General features: G+C 31.2%; 1 protein-coding gene across 1 annotated transcript; it reads left to right on the top strand.

Annotated features, from left to right (window-relative positions):
- Positions 1 to 12,925: 12,925 nt before the first annotated feature.
- Positions 12,926 to 19,644, top strand: LOC131183030 (ubiquitin C-terminal hydrolase 12-like). Its single transcript, XM_058152747.1, has 4 exons — positions 12,926 to 12,981; positions 13,344 to 13,458; positions 13,548 to 13,705; positions 19,331 to 19,644. Exons 1-4 carry the CDS (start codon positions 12,975 to 12,977, stop codon positions 19,642 to 19,644), a joined length of 594 nt encoding a protein of 197 aa, XP_058008730.1. The 5' UTR covers positions 12,926 to 12,974.
- The last annotated feature ends 369 nt before the right edge of the window (positions 19,645 to 20,013 follow it).

Genomic DNA, 20,013 nt, shown 5'->3' with positions numbered 1-20,013 from the left:
AACCTTAATAATACATGCCCAAAATAAATTAAATAAATTAAAATAATTTACAATCCCAAAGAAACATAAAAGAAATAAATCCAATCACATTGGTCTTTTATAGTCCATGATCATCCATTATGCATATCACTATTTAACAATTAAATAAAACATACATACTTAAATTAAATTGAACATCTCATATTCAACTTAAAAATTCAGATTTGAATATGATTCAAACAAATTTAAAAATTCAGATTTGAATCACATTCAAACAAATTTAAAAATTCAGATTTGAATCACATTCAAACAATTTTTGAAAAATCAGATTTGAATCACATTCAAACAATTTTTGAAAAAATCAGATTTGAATCATATTCAAACAATTTTTAAAAATTCAGATTTGAATATTATTCAAACTACTTTAAAAATTCAGATTTGAATATGATTCAAATAACTTTAAAAATTCAGATTTGAATCACATTTAAACAACTTTTAAAATTCAGATTTGAATCACATTCAAACAATTTTTAAAATTCTGATTTGAATCAAAATTTAATTGTGTGATCAAAACTCTAATTAAACAATTTAATTAGACATAGGATGAGCTTTTAGATCATAAAACAATTGCAAATTAAAAAGCCAAACCTTGCGCCACCCAGGAAGGCCAAAGATGGCACACCAATGATGGTGTTCTTCAAGCATACCGCCACACATCCATTGCAGCCAGCAATGGATAAATAATCTCATGATCAAAACACACAATTAAATCATATAATCAACAACCTAAATGGCAAATATAGTGGCTCTGATACCAATTGAAGGAGCGGAAGCATGAAAAACACAAGTTTATATCATTGAATTCAAAAATTTTCACCTAGGGCCACATGCATCATACAATATTTATTTTTATCTATTTGATTTCAATGATAAACAACATATTAAAACTCTTTTAATATGTTTTTGGATCTGTATTTTCCATTTAAGATTTTAAAATTAATCAGATTAATTTTAGAACCCTAGATTAGATCAAGAACAAATACACTAACCTCTTGATGCACTGCAGCGTATTTGTGCCTTTGGGATGCATCTTTAGGACACCAGATGTTATCCCTCTAGCTTGTCCACACCAAGTTCACCAATGACAGCCCTTGAACAACTTCTAAAGCTTTTTTTATTAATTAGAAAATCAAGTTTTTCCTTTTAAGAGATTAAAGATGTAAACAGGACACTAGAAACAATTTTTAGTATTTTTAATTCAAGAGATTGTTTGCTAATCTCTTGGAATACATGAGAGAAGAAGATGAAGAGAAGGGAGAGCTTCTTGGGTGGCAGCACCAAAGATATCAGCTGTTGGTTGTATTGTTTTCTTTTCATAACAACACTTATATAGCTAGGTCACCACTTAAACCCTTGCCACATGTCACCCTCTGATTGGTTCTAGGTTTAATTGACCCAATAACATTGTGCCAAGTGTCAAACCTATATTTAATCTTAATTTTAATCATCTTACATGATTAAAAGACATTTGGCAAGCTTATGTGTAGTGCCATGTGTCACCATCACATGGTGCCACATGTCACCCTGTGAAATGACCAAAATGCCCCTGTGTCTTAATTTTGAGTTCTCAACTTAAAATGATTATTTCTCTTCTTCTAATCAATTTATATAAAATATAAATCAATTAATTAATCTTTATTAATTAATTTCTCATTAATTAAATTCATATTTGAACACTTTAAATATAAATTTAACTTATACTATACATCCAATAATCTATATTTGGTTTCAAGCCATGCTAGGGACTTTGCAATCTAATTGCAAACCAAACCTATTTAATTAATCAATTAAACTCTTTAATTAATTAATTAAATCATATTTAATTTGGTGATTACTTGTGTATGTGTGTGACTTACTAGGCTCATCACTAATTGGCAATGAGATATGATATCAACTCTTAATATCATCAGAACTCTTTCTTACCATAAATGATTTCTCTAAATCATTTTATGCGCCTCATAGACCATGGTTAACACCTAGAATAGCATGCTATGGCCACCCAATCAGTAATAAGGTTTACCTTAAATAAACTTATAATCATATGTTACCATGCACTAGAATCTCCCTGTTACAAAATCCCAATTCAAGCTGGAGTCATGGTTTATGTCAAACCCTATTTACTATGAATATTATGTTCTCTTTTAATTTCAGTTCTTGATTAAAAGATTTTCTCATCAGAAACTCTTTTCTGATTAAATCTATCTGTCCTGGCCAGGAACTTGAAACTTCAAGAACAATTAAATGAACATAGGATTTTATCCCTATTTATTTAGAGGAATAGATTCCATCTTGATCAACACCTACCTCCATATATAACTAGTAGGAGCCAACACATGCCCATATACCTATACACAGTACAAGTATGAAAGCAGTATCAAACTCAAACCACCTATATATAAGATAATTGTGCTATCTCAGGTCCAAAGATTAGATGCACTGATATGATTTATGACAATGCATTGATAAGAGTAAACTCCAAGTGCTTGTCATAAGTGTCACTGGTTCGGCCTACTTATCATGTATAAGTGCCTATCATGTTTGTCATATGGCATGAGACTCACCATTCCATCTTATTTATATCTCATATAAATAACTTGGGAACAAACATGAATACAATCTTTCTGGATAAGTCATGTCCTTATTGTGAAGTATCCTTGATTGTGAACCTATTTATGATACTTTGTACTAGAAATACTGTCACTCATATTCTTAACAACTTAAGAATATAATTTCTAACAAAATATTAATGGACCTTTTCTATTACACATAAATATATTATGTAAACGGAAAAGTGAAAATGCCTTTTATTAATAAAAACATGTGCAAGATACATACTAAATGATATGCTCTAGGGCATACTACTAACAAGTTCAGAATCCTGCCACCAGAGGTTCACAACCAGCTAGCAGAGGTAGAGGCAGGGGTAGAGGTAGTCCATCAGGCAGCTAAGGCATAGTGAATCAGTCAGAGCAAGGTAGTGCTCCAACCAGAGTCTACACAATGAGACAGAGAGAAGAGGCTGAGACATCTGATATTGTGGCTGGTACCTTCTTAACTTTTAATCAAGATGTGTTTGTGTTATTTGATCCGGGTTCTACCCACTCCTATATGAGTGCTAGCATCATTGATTGCATTGCTGTTCCGTGTACAAAAATGGACTTTGAGGTGCTAGTAACAAGTCCACTAGGACAAAAGGTCAGGGTCAATAGAATGTATAGGGATTGTCCTTTGGTGATCCAAGGACATACTTTTCTGTCTGATCTCATTGAAATGCCCTTCAGAGATTAGGATATCATCTTGGGCATGGATTGGTTAGCCAGGCATCATACCATGATTGACTGTAGACTAAAGACAATTACTTTTGGTCTCCCTCAGTACAGTGATGTGGTAATATACGGGGAGAGGCAGTTATTGCCATCAAACATCATTTCGGCTATATAAGCTAGAAAAATGATCAAAAAGGGGTGTGAAGCATACTTGGCACATATGGTAGACACTCAAGTGGGGAGCCCAGCATTGAGGGACATCCCTACAGTATGTGACTTTCCAGATGTGTTTCCTAATGAGTTGCCAAGATTACCTCTCGAAAGAGAAGTGCAGTTTAAGCTTGATGTTATGCCTGGTGTGGATCCAATTTCCATAACACCATATAAAATGGCACCAGCAGAATTGAAGGAGTTGAAGGTATAGTTTCAGGAACTACTTGAAAAGGGCTTCATCTGCCCTAGTGTGTCACCTTGGGGAGTGCCAATATTATTTGTTAAGAAGAAAGATGGCACTCTCCACTTATTTATTGACTACCGGCAGTTGAATAAGGTGATAATAAAGAACAGATATCTATTGCCTCGCATTGATGACCTGTTTAATCAGTTGAAGGGTGCAGCTGTGTTCTCCAAAATTGATTTGCGATCTGGTTATTATCAGTTGAAAGTGCAAGAGCAGAGTATTCCAAAAATTGCTTTCAGAACTCGATATGGCCATTATGAGTTTCTAGTAATGCCATTCAGGTTAACTAATGCTCCAGCTGTTTTTATAGATCTGATGAACACTATCTTCAGACCATATCTCGACCAGTTTGTGGTGGTGTTTATTGATGACATTTTGATATATTCGAGAAATACAGAGGAACATGACAGACATTTGTGCATTATGCTACAGACTTTGAGGGAGAAACAGCTATACCCCAAATTATCGAAATGTGAATTTTGGCTAAAGGAAATCTCTTTCTTAGGACATATTGTGTCAGCTGAAGCGATCAAGGTAGATTCCAGTAAAATAGAAGCTATCTTTAATTGGAAGCCGCCCAGGAATATTACAAAAGTCCGTAGTTTTCTGAGTTTAGCTGGATACTACCGTCGATTTGTGAAAGGGTTTTCTATGTTGGCTTCTCCACTGACCAAGCTACTTCGGAAAGATGTGAAATTTTAGTGGACGGATAAATGCCAGCAGAGTTTTAATGAGTTGAAGAAGTGTTTGACTGAAGCTTCAGTCCTTACTTTATCTACCCCGGGTAAAGAATACACAGTTTATAGTGATGCTTCTCATAATGGGGTAGGCTATGTACTGATGCAAGATCGGAATGTCATTGCTTATGCATCACGCTAGCTAAAACCGCATGAGAGGAACTATCCGACACATGACTTGGAGCTAGCAGCTATTGTATTTGCTCTGAAGATCTGGAGACACTACTTATATGGTGAGAAGTGTTATATCTACACAGATCACAAGAGCTTGAAGTACTTGGGCACCCAGAAGGAATTGAATTTGAGACAGAGGAGATGGTTAGAACTGATTAAAGAGTATGATTGTCTAATAGACTATCAGCCAGGGAAAGCTAATGTAGTGGCTGACGCCTTAAGTCGTAAGATTATGGCAAGTCTCAAAGTTTCTCCTTTGTCCATGGTACATGAGTTCAAAGTATTGTATGCCAGTTTGGAGGTTGGTGATGAGGGACAGACAGCAGTTGCATGGCAAATGAAACCAGTACTGATAGATCAAATTAAAATGACTGCTCAGAATGATGAGAAATATCAGAAGCTACTAGAAGAAGTCCGGCAGGGCAAGAAACTTGAATTTTCTGTGAGAGATGATGGTTTGCTACTACATCAGGGCAGAATGTGCATTCCTAATGATGTGGAATTGAGACAGATCATTATGAAGGAAGCACATGAGTCTCCTTTTACTATGCACTCTAGTGGAACTAAAATGTACAGAGGGCTGAAAGAGCATTATTGGTGGATGGGTATGAAAAGAGATGCAGCTAATTTTGTCTCCAAATGCCTAACTTGTCAGCAAGTGAAGGCAGAACATCAAGTACCAGCTAGTTTATTACATTCATTGCCAGTACCTGAGTGGAAATGGGAATGAATAACTATGGATTTTGTTATGAGACTTTCGAGGACACAGAAGAGCCATGATGCAGTATGGGTCATAGTTGACAGACTGACCAAGTCTGCTCACTTTCTGCCAGTCCGAATGGATTATAGTTTGGAGAGATTGGCCAAACTGTACCTTGATGAGAGAGTGAGACTACATGGGATGCCAGTATCGATTGTATTAGACAGAGATCCTAGGTTCACTTCTAGATTCTAGGGTAGTCTTCAGAGAGCCCTAGGAACTAGATTGAACTTCAGCACGGCATTCCACCCATAGACAGATGGCCAGTCTGAGAGAATAATTTAGATCTTGGAGGATATGCTACGAGCTTGTGTGATTGAGTTTGAAGGTAGTTGGGATACACACTAGCCTTTGATTGAGTTTGCTTATAACAACAGCTACCAATCAAGCATTGGGATGCCTCCATATGAAGATTTGTATGGCAGAAAGTGCAGAACTCCCCTATGTTGGGATGAAGTAGGTGAAAGAAAGATGATTGGGCCAGAAATTGTTTAGCAAATAGAGGAAAAGATCAGATTGATCAGAAATTGACTCAAGGCTACATCAGACCGTCAGAAGTCCTATATTGATCTGAAGAGAAGGGATATTGAATATGCAGTGGGTGATAAGGTATTCCTCAAAGTCTCCCCTCGGAAGAGGATTATGAGATTTGGCAGAAAGGGGAAACTAAGTCCTCGCTTTATCGGACCATATAAGGTTCTGGAGAGAGTGGGTCCCTTGGCATATCGGTTGGCATTACCTCCAGAGTTAAAAAGGATACACAGTGTCTTCCATGTGTTCATGTTAAGGAGGTGCAGATCTGACCCATCTCATGTTCTACCAGTAGAAGAGATTGAGGTAAATCCAGACCTCTCATATGAGGAAGAACATATAGAGATTCTGGCATATGAGGTGAAACAGCTGAGGAACAAGCAGATACCACTAGTGAAAGTGCTGTGGAACCATCATTCAAGCAAGGAAGCTACTTGGGAATGTGAAGAGTACATGAGGAGACAGCACCCACAGTTGTTCAGAGACTAATACCAGGTAAAATTTTGAGAAGAAATTTATTTTAAGGGGGAGAGAATTATAACACCCCTATATTCGGTAATGCGTTCTACTGTTTCGGTGACCGATGTCTGTCCGGACAGTTAGAATGCCTAGAATTATACTTAAATGTTAGTGAAGAGAAATAAGATAATGAAATACAATAGAGGAAAATAAAATAAAAACAAAGGAAAAATAAGAGCAATGAAATGTGATTAAGTTAAACGAGCCAAAAACCCTAGCGATGGGTGACCTCACTGGGAAGTTGCGGCGAGGACCGTTGACTAGCCCTGGACCGCGGGGAACCCTAGGAAATATTTTTGAGACTTAAACAAACATCTATTGTGGTATAATTGACTTAGAAAATGTCGAAGAAAATTTAATTAATTAGTACAAAGAAAAATGAAAAATTGAGAAACTAACAAAAATCGGTGTTATTGAAAAATTATGAATACAAACCGAATATGGGTATTTTAATCAATTGACACCCTAAGTTGGCTTTTGACCTAAATGTCCATGAAAAATAAATGAAATTAAAGTTTGAAAACCCTATGAAAAATGAAAATTAGAAATGAAATGTAAATAGTGAGAAATTAGGGTATTAATTATAATTATGGAAACTTAGATTAATTAAATGCTTAATTAGACTTAGTGCTCCACTAAGTGAAGAATAAAAAGCACATAAAGACAAGGCTGGCCACTTCACTTCTTCTTCCTCATTTCATCTTCAAATTACCAAACCCATTTCATTCCAAAGAAACTCCATTGCTATCCCATGTGTGGAGCTTCATCCACTCAAGATCAAGCCATCCAAACATCAAGTTTTCTTCATTGAAGTTGAAGTACACACCTTGGGCAGCATTTTGGGAGCAAAAAGGGAGAGATTTGAAGAAGTTTAACAAGTTCAATTTGAGGTACGTGTCCCATTTTTCTTCCTTTCTTTGTTAAAGTTTGTGTTGGTGTTGTGGTGAGTTGATTTATGGAAGGAATTGAAGGTTTGGATAAGTTATGGAGGTGCTCCATTTTTGGCAGCCATGGTGATTAAAGGGCTTTGAATTGTTTTCACATGAATTTGATGAGAATTGATGATGTTTGAAGTAAATAAAAGTTCTAATAGGTTAATTATAGGTGTATGTTAAAGTTGAGCACTTGAATTGGAAATTGATTTTGAATTTGAAAATTTCTGTGTAATTGCTTAAGTGGACAACCATGGAATTGTATATTTAATGAACTATTCTTACATGTATTGTGGAGAATTAATGTTGATTAATGTGATTTAAGGTGTTAGCAAGTTAACTTTTTGTGTAAGTAATGATTGAGCAAGTGAAAAATTAGTGTTGAAGCAATTATGGGAAACTTTTCCATTTTGGAGCAATTCGGCAGCCTTGAGACTTTTTGATGAATGCTTGAATTCATGAAGTTATTTGATGAATTGTGATCTTAAAGATTGCGAAATGTGTATGTAATTTAGTAGTGAATTTATATGTAATGGTCAGTAGTGATTATGTGTATATATTGTTAGAATTGGATTTTGTGAATTGGAAGTGTAATTGGTGTATTGTCAATTGGTTATATACTACCCAAATTAACTATAATGTGAAGTGAGGAATGGATTTGGTACCATACCAAATCAGAATTGGTATGAGATTTACCAAGTAAAAATGTATGTGATTGGTCTTGAGGGAAGTATACAAGGGCAGTAGCTAAATTGAGCTGTAAGTGTGAAATTGTGACCCCAATTGGTATGAGGCCAATTGGAAGCAAAACTAGACACAAAATAGGCTAACTTTTATGAAGAAAGTAGACCTAAATTCTATCCGAAAGTGACATGAAAACTGACTTAATCCATATTGGTAACATTGCAACTCTGAAATTTGACTAATTGAACAGTATTTATGAAAATGGCCATAACTCCTTGTACACAGGTCCAAATGACCTAAAATTTATATCGTTGGAAAGCTTAGACATAGGGCTACAATTTTGGTTAAGACCACCAAACCTAAAAATGACCATAAGCAAGTCAAAATACTTGCACAAGTTTGGGTATAAAACCTGCCCGAATTGGAGATGACCTAAAAATGACCTAAGTTCACAATAAAAAGGCAATTTGACCAACAATAATAAAATGACCATAACTTGGTCCAGAAAACTCTAAATGATATGAAATTAGTGTCAAAATGTCACTAAGACATAAATCTATAATTTTGCTCTTTTGACAAGAACCTAAAAACCAAGGAAAACAAAACATTTAGCTAGAGCAATCTAGCATATAAAATCTAAAAAATGGCAATAAAATGCAATAAGCTTTAAAATGAAATTAGTAATATATACCAATACTTAGAGACTATAAAATGTGACAAATTGGGAACATTAAAATTGACTCCCTTAGAGTGCATCAAAGGTCAACGTTATAGGTTGACTAATGAAAGTAATAGTATTAATAAAATTTAATTATTGAACCTTATTATTAGAAACAATTTAAATGAGTATTGAAACACTTTAAATTGTGTGTTTCAGTTAACAAAGACTCGGGGAAGAGGAAAGAACCACTGAGTCAAGGCCAAGAGGCTACTCATTATAGATTTGTGCACAACAGTTTTTTCTTTTGAATTTTCACTTGAAATAAATTATGACAATTTGTATGTTATTGGTTAAATTGTGGAAAATTTGTTTGAATGAAATTTGATGGATACTTTTTGCTTGAAAAATATTGCAAATGGTTTGAAACCACAGCTATCATGTATATTTGATTGAATTCCTCGCTAGCTTGTCTAGTGGGACGAATTGGCTTTGAATCCCCTCTCTGGCTGAAGTGTTGAGGTGTGTGCCAGTTGAGGACGAATAGGAAGGGTACTCATATAATTGCTAGCTAGCTATGTTATTCCTCATTAGCCATTGGCTTTTGGGATAAATTGGACTTTGGAATCATGATTAAGTTGTGTGTGTGATTTATTAGTATTTATTGAGACAATGTGAAATGGAATTTAATTTTTTATGACATTCTCTATCTTTTGAAATTAACTATGATTTTAAGTATCCACAGTTTATGTAATTTAAGGTTTATGATTTTAAATTGCATTTTCTTAATGTTATGCACCACTGAGACATTGGCTCAGCGATAGCTTTTTCATTGCTGTCGCAGGTAGACAGACAGATAAAGCAGCAGAATAGGTTGCTTGTACTACACTTTTGGGATTTTGCCGGGTATATTGAGTATACCACTTCCTTATAATTTTATTATAATGTATGTGAACTGTATGTATATATTGTACTTGGTCTTGAGCAGTTGTAAACTAAAGTTATAAATTATTTTGGCCTGTAAAAATATTATATTATAATTCTCTTATCTCAGCTTTTAAATTACTTAGTTAGTTGTATTTTATTTTTGTTGAAATTGCTAAAATTGAGTTGAATTGGGTTGTGAAAATTGATTTGAGTTGAACTATTATTGGAGTTCGGAATTGAAACAAATATATTGGAAGTGTTTTTTTACAGGTTTTTGAAGAACTGTTTTGTTCAAAATACAGATGGCACTCTGCCGAAATTTTTATAGAATCTATTGATATTGCAGATTTGTTATGTAATTTAACTTTGAGTAAAAAGTTTTAAAACCTGTCAAAAGTGCTCACTACTGTAAAAAGATATAAAAAAATTATTTAAAATCCCTTGTAGTGCATTTAATGGGTTATCAGTAGGTGAAATTTGATAATTCATTATGTATACTACGGGAACATGTTATGTCTTACGGAGGGGTAAGGTGTGACACACTTACCATTTTTGGATTGAAATTGGATTCTTCTTCTTCTTTTTTCACCCTTTTTTACACTTCTTCTACTAGGTTTCTTCAGTTTTAGTTTATTTTCATGATTTATTTCCTCTTTAACTTAGAATCTCTTATACTAAACATGGATAGTGAGTAGTATTTTAAGATTCTGGAATTGGGTATGTAATATTTAAGATATTTTGCAGATTTGAGCTGGTTAGTTTAGATTTTATGGTTATTATGAAATTTTATCAATTTCTTATGTGCCTAATGACATGTTTAGTGTAGGATCCTATTAAGTTATGTTCTTAATCCTTGGTTGAAGTACCGAAAGGAGAATACTCAGTGATAAATAATTAAAAAATTTGACTTAATTAACTTATATCTAGAAATAGACTAAGTATTAAGAGGATTAATAGATTGATTAAGGAACCTAATGGGTCTTGGTTAATTTTAAACTCCGCGAAAGTAGGATTTAATTAATCAAGACACTATTTGTCTCACTCAAAAGAGTTTTCAAAAGATTTGAGAATTAATTTTCTTAAAACACATAATTTTTATATGTTTGACAAACCAATCAAAATCCTAAAATAGTTTAAATACGAACCCCATAACTCTGAAATCACCTTTACCATTGTTGATTGTTAATTATTTTTAATTGCTTGTTACTTTGTTCTTGCCATATTTCATTTTGCTCAATTTATTTCTCATAACTTTAGTGAAAATTTCTGTTCAAGCAATTTCTTTACTAAATTTGCAAATATACATTTTAATCCCCAATCTTTTTATTTAATTAATTGTTTAGTTTAGATTAATATATTTTTATATCAAAAATTCAATTTATAACACAACTCTTCAAGGGAACGATAACTTTTTAATACTACTTGAACAACTCGTATAGTTACGGTTGGGCCACATTAAAAGGGAAAGAAGGAAAAAGGAAGTGAGAGATAGAGAGAGATACAAATAGAGAGAGAAAGAGAGAGAGAGAGAGAGAGCCAAAGACATGAAGTGAGGAAGACAGAGAAAGAGAGGGAGAAATAGGGGCAAAGATATTAATTATAATATTTAATAACTAGTCTATTAAAATTGAGGATTTATATATAAATAAAAAGGAAAAGTACACTTAAGTACCATATAGTTTTGCCATTTTACAATTTAAGACCTGAACCTAAACTTATTATTATTTTTTTTTTTTTGCAATGTAAAAAGTGTACTTTCAACCTTTTGTACTTAAATGACAAAATAAACAATGTTATTAAAATTGTTGATGTGGTGCTTACATATATTTGACGTGGCATTGACATTAAATAACCTTTAGCACAACGTCAATTTTTTTTCTTGCTAAGCGCTTAGTCAGCAATATTTAATGTTATTACCATTTTGTCATTAAAGTGCTAACGACATGGAAGCATTAGTCTTGAATTGCAACAATATATTCATATATATATATATATATATATATATATATATATATATATATATATATATATATATAGGACTTAATAATAAAAGCGTGATAATACATAGTGTACTTTTCTCAGCAATAATAGCATACTTATTAATTAACCCGGAATTAAAATACACATGTAAACCCTATACAATTATTTTAATGTGCAAATAAATATAATTATGATATAGAATTTACACTTACATATTCTTTTGATTTATCAAGAATAAAATATTATTTCTAACTTTAATTTTGATTAATTTAAATCAAAATTGATCAATTGTCTATAGTTAATACAAACCTTTAAATTAGATTAAAACTAAAAAAAAAAAAAAAGAAATGTTTAGATTTTTTTTTTAACCATTATGATGCAAATATCATTAGGCCTACTAGTAAAATAATAATATTTTTGCTGAGTTGGATTCCATGTCAACTGTCCCTAAATTCAATTTTGGCTATGGGTTACAATTGCAATTAACTTTTATATTTAAGCTACAATTGTTAAAACAAAAAGAATTGGATATAATTGGATATATATATATATATATATATATATATATATATATATATATATATATATATATATATATATATATATATATATATATATATAATTGCCTTTTATTTTTTTAATAAAATTTTAAAGAAATTTGATAAAAAAGAGAGAAAAGTTTCCAAAATATTTCACAAAACTATAAGATATATAGAATTCTTAACCTTTCATTTTTTTTATAAAGCTAATATATAATTTAACTTCCATTAAAATATCACGATATAAATGTGGATATTATTGAAAATTAATATATGAAAAATTTAATATGGAAATATATTTACAAATAAAATCTAAAAAATGCAAAAAAAAAAAAAAAAAAACTTTAATAGAGTTCCATTTAGCTAGCTAGTTTTCATTTTTTGAAGAGCACATTAATTATTGCTATAATTCAAATTTTATAAGTTAAAAAATAAATTATTTTAAAAGAAATGGAAATTATGAAAAATATGATTTTATTTTATAAAAATTCCCATATATTCAATTTAATTCAATTCTATTAGGCAATAACAAAGAAAAGCACCGAATGAAGCAAAAAGGAAGAAAGGAATATTGGAAAAGAAATTCCTTCATATCAATGCAAAGGAAAAGAAAGGAATCATGAACATTGAAAATTAAGAAATGGGTCAGAATATGGAAGACAAATTATCAAGAAATTAAGGCTTCTATATATATATATATATATATGCTTCGAAGCTAATGAGCATACTATTTTCAAGAACTTGGATTTTGCCAATAGTCATTAAGTCATGGCAGGTATTTATGTTTTTCTTAGTTTTTTTTTTTACAGAATATATGTTGTTCTTAGTTTGATCATATCAAATCAAATTGCTTCGTAAACAATTTCCTTATTTGTTATTTTAATCCTGAAAACACAGTAGAGAAATTTTATATTATCTGAAATATTTTATACAATTAGAACAATTTGGATTATTTATATGGGCTTTTCTTTTTTTCATAATTTTTTTATTAATTTCAGTTCATTTAAAATTCAAACTTAAAACTTTGAACTTTTTCTTTTTTTTTTTTCTTAAGACTATTGATTGTGTGATATTATTATTATTATTATTATTATTATTATTATTATTATTATTATTATTATCAATTGCATTATGCAGAAGGCAAAGCGATGTGCAATGCTGCTCCATTTAAATTCACATGGAGAATTAACGAGTTTTCCAAAAAGACAGAAAAAGTGTATTCAGAAGATTTCTCTGCTGGTGGTTGTAAATGGTATTCTTTATTTTTATTTATTTATTTATTTATTTTTGGGTGTGTTCACTTGTGTTCGTGAAAAATTGTTTCTATTTGTTGTTTGGCAGGCGTTTGGCTATTTACCCCAAAGGAAACAATGTGAATTATTTGTCAATATACCTGGAAGTTGCTTATCGAAAAAATTTGCCGGAAGGATGGAGTACGGAAGTAAAATTTAGCTTGGCAGTTGTTAATCAAATCAATAGCAGGTCCACAGTCAGAAAAGGTACTCTAATTTGCTAAGCAATAGATATATATAATCTCTTATCTATCCTTATCCAAATAAGCAACTTTATTGATGATTCATCAAACAAGATGTGCTGACGTTGCAACTATACAATTTCCTCCCTAACTTATACTTCCATCATTAACGTCAAGAATTCTAGATAGAGAGATGGGAGAGGGAAAGAAAGAAATTAGGTTTATTTTTTTATTTTTTTTTAGGTTCAACCCATTTGGAACCCTTGAACTAGAAGATTTATTTTTCAATTGAGGTCTATTCAGCCCTTTTGTTTGCATTTTTTTGTCACGTTAATCCTTTTTAGAGGGTGAGAATAAAAAATAATTAAATAAGTTAACAATATTAAAAAATAATAAAATAATAATTATTTATTTATTCTACTAGTTTCTAATAGTCCTCTTATAAGGAGAAATTATATAGTATATTTGTGATTCCATGCCAGTATTTAACATAGAATGACAAACGAATAATGAAAGGATAATTAAGTATAAAGAGGTAGTTATATTTAAAAAAAAATGTTTTCAACACATAGACAAAATTGAATTTAGTAGGACTCAAAACAACTTAATTGTTAGTTCATGATTAGTTTGCTATTCCATGTATACTTATTTATATAGAATAACCAATTCATAATATAATTTCTTTCTTACGAGTGCAAACAAAATCTACCTACTAGAAGCTTTTTTAAATTTAGGCCTTTTGGCCAAATAAATCCAAAACCTTTACCTTGGTTGCAGATTATGTAAAAACCTTTAATTTTGGATAATTTAATCATAACTTTCAAAATTAAAAAATATTTATCCAAAATTCAAAAACCAATGTGGAGATTTTGACTTTTTACACCTAGATTGCCATATGGCATGCTATGTCACATTTTCTAATTTTTTTTTATTTGATTCATCTCTCTCTCTTCTAAACAATCAAGCTTACTTAGTATTCTACTATTTTGTTTGGTGAGAGAGAGACATGAATCAAATAAAAAAATAGAAATGTGATATGACATGCCTCATGGCAATTTAGATTTAAAAGTCAAAATCCCCAAAATTAGTTTTTGAATTTTGAATAAAAATTCTTTTATTTTGAAAGTTATTATTAAATTGTTCAAAATTAAAAGTTTTGGGTATAATCAGCAACCAACGTAATGGTTTGAATTTATTTGGCCAATAGGCCAATTAAATCTCCAACTTCCCCATCCAAGCCCAAGGTTCCACTTCATGCTTTTCTTTCTTTTGATTCCATATCTCAAAACCTTAATTCTAGTTGAGGCAACTCCAATAAAAATATAGAAATTTTCACACAAAAAAGAACCTATCTTGAAGACTTCAACAAGAAGAACAATTAAACATAAGAACCTTAATCTTATCCAAATCATCCTTATATATATTTACTGGATGCTAGATCAAACCCGTCAATACCTTCAATGAATAAGAGATTTGAATCATCTAGTATTATTGCGGCCTCATCCTCAACAAACAAAAAACAGATCTCATCAGTAACTTGAGCGAGAATAACAATGACGATGTTATCAATCTAAAACAGGTGAAGAATAGAAATGAACACCACAAATGAGCTCAACATTGTAATTTTGTCTGATGAGATTAGAATGGCATGGAGGGATTTTGATCAATACTTTCTCGGTGGCCTTGGGCAGGGTAGAAAGGTTATAACGATTGTATTCTTGAGGGTTAGGGAAGAGATTTTCACTAAGGTCAAGCATGTCAATGATAGGAAGAGGTTGGAAGATGAGGATTGAGGTTCAGGTTTGAGCAGAGATACAAAAGGGAATCATAATTTGGTAGGAGCATTTATGGATATAGTGAATGTAGGATTAGGGTTTTGAGAAGCCATTCTTTTGTTTCAAAGGAAACGTGGAGACAGTGATGGATAGGGTTGTGTGGTTTTTTATTTAATATGAAAGATCTTCGATTTATTCGATGCAATTTTTCAATCCAATCGGTTTGGTTCAATTATAGATTTTTGAAAAATTAAATTTTTTTATTCGATTAAGTTAATTCAATTAAAAAAAAAAAGCAATAACCAAACCGATTTTCTCCATTGTCTAAATACTACATTGTTTTGGCCATGTATACAAGTGCCATTTACGAATTTCCATCACTCCTTTCTTGCACCCTCTAGCATTTTTTTTTTTTTTTTCATATCCTTCTTCTTCTTCTTCTTCTTCTTCTTCTTAATTCTTATGCACACTCGAAGACACCCTCCCTCCTCCACATGCTTCCTTTTCTGTAATTCTCCTTGCAGTTTCTCCTCCCTCCTTCGTCTCCTCCTCCTTAGCTCCTTTTCTTCTTCTTCTTGTTCTTCGTGCTGTGCTACTGTGTGCTATGTTGCTTCAGTGCTTCTTTTTCTTCTTTGTAGAGGCTCAGATTCAAGCTTCATTGTTGCTATGTTGTTCATGGTTGCACCAAATATCTTCATATCGCTAGATATCCTCTACTCATTGTTCTTGTGTTGCTTCATGGGTTGCGTCAGATCTGCGATTCTTCTTGGTTTTGTAATTGTGTTGTGATTGATCTCTTCATGGGTACTGCAATTGAAAGAATAATGGGGATTGTTTTATGGGTTTTTTTTTGGGATTTACTTCTTAGGTTTAACTTGTTAGATTTTCTTTCAGATTGTTTTTTTTTTTTTTTTTAACTTTTGATTTGATTTGAGGATCGATGTTTTGTATGTAATTTCTTGAAATTTTGTTTATTTTTATTATGATTTGTGAATCAATAATTGAGTATACAGTTGGATATAGTGGTGTAGCGGGTATTGGGAATTGTTTTTGCTTGCTAAAAACTGAAAACAACATTGTTTGCTCGCTATAGCATTTTGTTCAAACTGATTGAACGGAATCAAATTTAGTTTGATTAGGTTCTTCTCCAAATTTAGTTTACTTTCAGTTGGTATTTTGCATGAAATTGATTTTTTGATTTTTCAACTTCGATTCGGTTTGAAACTGAACAAGCTAAATGCTGTCTCTTAGTGATGCAGTAGCTAGTTATAGAAAGATCTTGACAACCTACTAATTTTTTTTTTTTTTATCTACTAATTTTTTTATTATTTTTTTATCATTTTTTTGATAGGCAAAAATAAAATTTATTGAAGAAAAAAGAGAACAGAAAAGACCTATAGGATCAACAAACCCCACCCTCATAAAATCTCCATGCCAAATAAAACCAACATAAGAGAGCCCCTCACTAGAAAGCTACAATATAGAGCATCCTCATTTCTGCTATTTAGCAATAGTTATTTGCTATTCACAACAAGTATACAACAATTTTTTACCCGCAATTAAAAAAGGACAATGTGATAAAAAAAATAATAGATGAAGACCTCAATCAACCTCAATTAAAAGATATGAGCTAAATGGACAAAGCTTTACAAGTTTAATGGCTTCATAATGGTTCTAGCAATTTGTTTGAGTAATAATTTTTTTATACATATGCTAATTAAATAATATTATGAGTGTATTTTGTTGTGACTATACAAGCATATAATCATAAAGAAATAAAGCACACGTTAGATTTATTTGTTGTTTAGATTTATTTGTTGTTCGGTCGTCAAAAGGGTTTCGTTGATCCAAGGGTACCTTTCTAATGCCCAAGAGCCTCTAATGCCAAATCTAAACTCTACTTTTTGATATTCTTAACCATTTGCCAAAAATGGGGCATTTGAGCCATAAGGATCCCGATGATGGTCTCGGGTCACTTGTTTGATTAGTTGTTTGACCAGAATTGTGCTAGAAAGATCATAACAGCGCAATTTTCTCTCATTAATTCTGCCATTCTGAGTGATGTCTAGGGGCCGGGTTGGCCAAAAAATGTTAACTAGAGATTGAGGAGCTTTTGTTGGTAGAGATGTGTACGTTCGATGTCAGGAATATTGAGAAAATGTGAAAAACGTTCTAGTGGCATTATTATTATTATTATTATTATTATTATTATTATTATTATTATTATTATTATTCTCTCCTTCTATTCTTGCCATTTCCGTCGTTGACCGTCACTTTTTTTTGTGTGCCATGGATTCATTGACATGAGTTGGTGCTAATGGTGGTGTCACTAGTCGAAAACTATGAATGGAGGTGGAGTGGGAAGTGAAATTGGGAAGAGAGAATGGGGGAGTTGCGGATTGCAGGTGGAATGTTTAATCTACCCATTGACTCTCTCTCTCTCTCTCTCTCTCTCTCTCTCTCTCTCTCTTAACTACCCAATCTCTCTTTTTCTCTTTCTTTTCCATTGGGGAGAGTTAAATAGGCAAAAATAAAATACTTTTAACTTATTAAAAATTAATATATGTATATATATATATATATATATATATATATATATATATATATATATATATATATATCGAACACCAATAAATCATTTAAGACTTGAAAATCAAATGCTAAAATTATCAATTGGACCTAAATCATGTATAAAATAAATAAAATGAAATAATTTCAAACACTTTAAAAAAATTAAAAAATTCCAATAAATTAAAAAATTCCAATAATTTATAAAAAATCAAATACATAGAAATAATAAAAATTTGGGGTGTTACATTAGTCATTTGGTGTGTATTGAAGCTGAGTTTACATTATAGTCAATAGCTAAAATCAAGTCAAACTCTAATGATAAATTTAAATATTAAAATTATATTTTTCATTTCTCTCTATCTTATCTCTCTCCTCCCTCTCTCTCTCTCTCTCTCTCTCTCTCTCTTAACGTTCTTCCTTGTAAGAAATTACATGAAATCACAATGATATTATATAATTTCTCTATTTTAAGTAGATAGTTTCTCTTTTTCATTTTTTATTATACAAGCAAAGTGTGTAAATATGTCTTTTCTATCTAATTTAATTACTGAAATTATTGATTTTGAATAAAAAGACTAATTTGTTAATAAACTTAAATTTGAGAATTAAATTATTAGGTATTGAAATAGTGGGAAGAACTAGTGAATTTTGCCTAAGCTCTGGGATTTTTTTTTTATAAAATACCCTTATTAAAATAATAAAAACACATCAATAAGCTCAAAACTTTCATCACTACCCCTCAGCCAAATGCACCCAAAAGATGACACAGTCAATGCACATATGCTACTTATAGTAAATATGATAGATTGTTCGTGTCATTTCCCTCTTTACATAACCAATATATTCACTACTTATACATCATATATAGTACACTATAAGGTTACCTTCACAATATTGACAACAGTAACATGGGTGTCTTCCGATTGGACTCCATGCTTTTTCTCCGTCTATGAGTTGCACTGGTATAATACTTTTTATTTATAGTGTTAGTCCTCTAAATCTAATCCTAACAGGCATTCCACTCAATAAAAGAAGAACTAAAATAGAAGTTTTAAATATATATAAAAAAAATCTTTCATCTAATTGTGAAAAATATCTTTCACCCAAATTAGAAAAATATTCTCTCCAAATCATACCTTTCCTATTTAGAAACTAGACTTTTACAAGGATTCAATTCAATTGTTTTCGTTTAGTCAATTTTCATATCTTAAATGAAAGAATTCAATTTTTTTTAACTTAAAAATAAAATAAATCATAATGCCTATAAACATTTTTTTCCGTTTATATATATATCTGTTTTGCAGATACACAAAAACAAATTGTATTCAACGCATCGGGAATGAATTGGAGTTGGGGTTTCGCATCTTTCATTCCTCTTAGCAAATTAAAAAATCCTTCAGAAGGGTATCTTGTGGGAGATAGCCTTATGGTTGAAGCTGAGGTTCTTGTTTATAATGTCCAGCAATACAGCTCAAGGGTTTACACTGAGGAGGAAGTTGCTAGAAATGAATCCGAGCCAGCGGCTGCAACTGCATCTCCTTTATCACAAAAGGCTACTGAAGCAAAGGTTTTTATTACATTTTTAACCCTATTAATAGTAGAGCTTGTTTATTTGTGAAAAACATATTTTTATTTTTTATTTTTTAAAGAAGTTTTAATTTTCATTTTTTTTATGAAATATAAAAAGAAAAACATGAAAAACGAGTTCATTTGTCACTAATAGAAAATAATTTTTTAATAAAAATTAAAAAATAACGTTTTCATAATTAAAAAATATATTATTCTAAATTATATTTAAAAATTAATTTTATTTTTGAAATCTTTAATATGTGTTATAATAATATGGTTAAATTTTTTATAATTATAAGTAAATGTTTTCTTAAATAATCATTTAATTTTGAGCATAATAAAAATTATAATATAGTTTTGATGATAGAAAATATTATTTTGCATTCATTAGAAACAATGGAAAATACATCTTTTGTTA

Source organism: Hevea brasiliensis, chromosome 1 (genome assembly GCF_030052815.1).
Source record: "Hevea brasiliensis isolate MT/VB/25A 57/8 chromosome 1, ASM3005281v1, whole genome shotgun sequence".
NCBI lineage: Eukaryota > Viridiplantae > Streptophyta > Magnoliopsida > Malpighiales > Euphorbiaceae > Hevea > Hevea brasiliensis.
This window is presented reverse-complemented; position numbering and strand designations above follow the sequence as displayed.

Excerpts from the sequence above, each read along its gene's own strand:
- LOC131183030 (XM_058152747.1), top strand. Across the intron at positions 13,459-13,547 it reads TCTGCTGGTGGTTGTAAATG|GCGTTTGGCTATTTACCCCA; the intron begins GTATTCTTTATT and ends GTTGTTTGGCAG. Across the intron at positions 13,706-19,330 it reads CAGGTCCACAGTCAGAAAAG|ATACACAAAAACAAATTGTA; the intron begins GTACTCTAATTT and ends TCTGTTTTGCAG.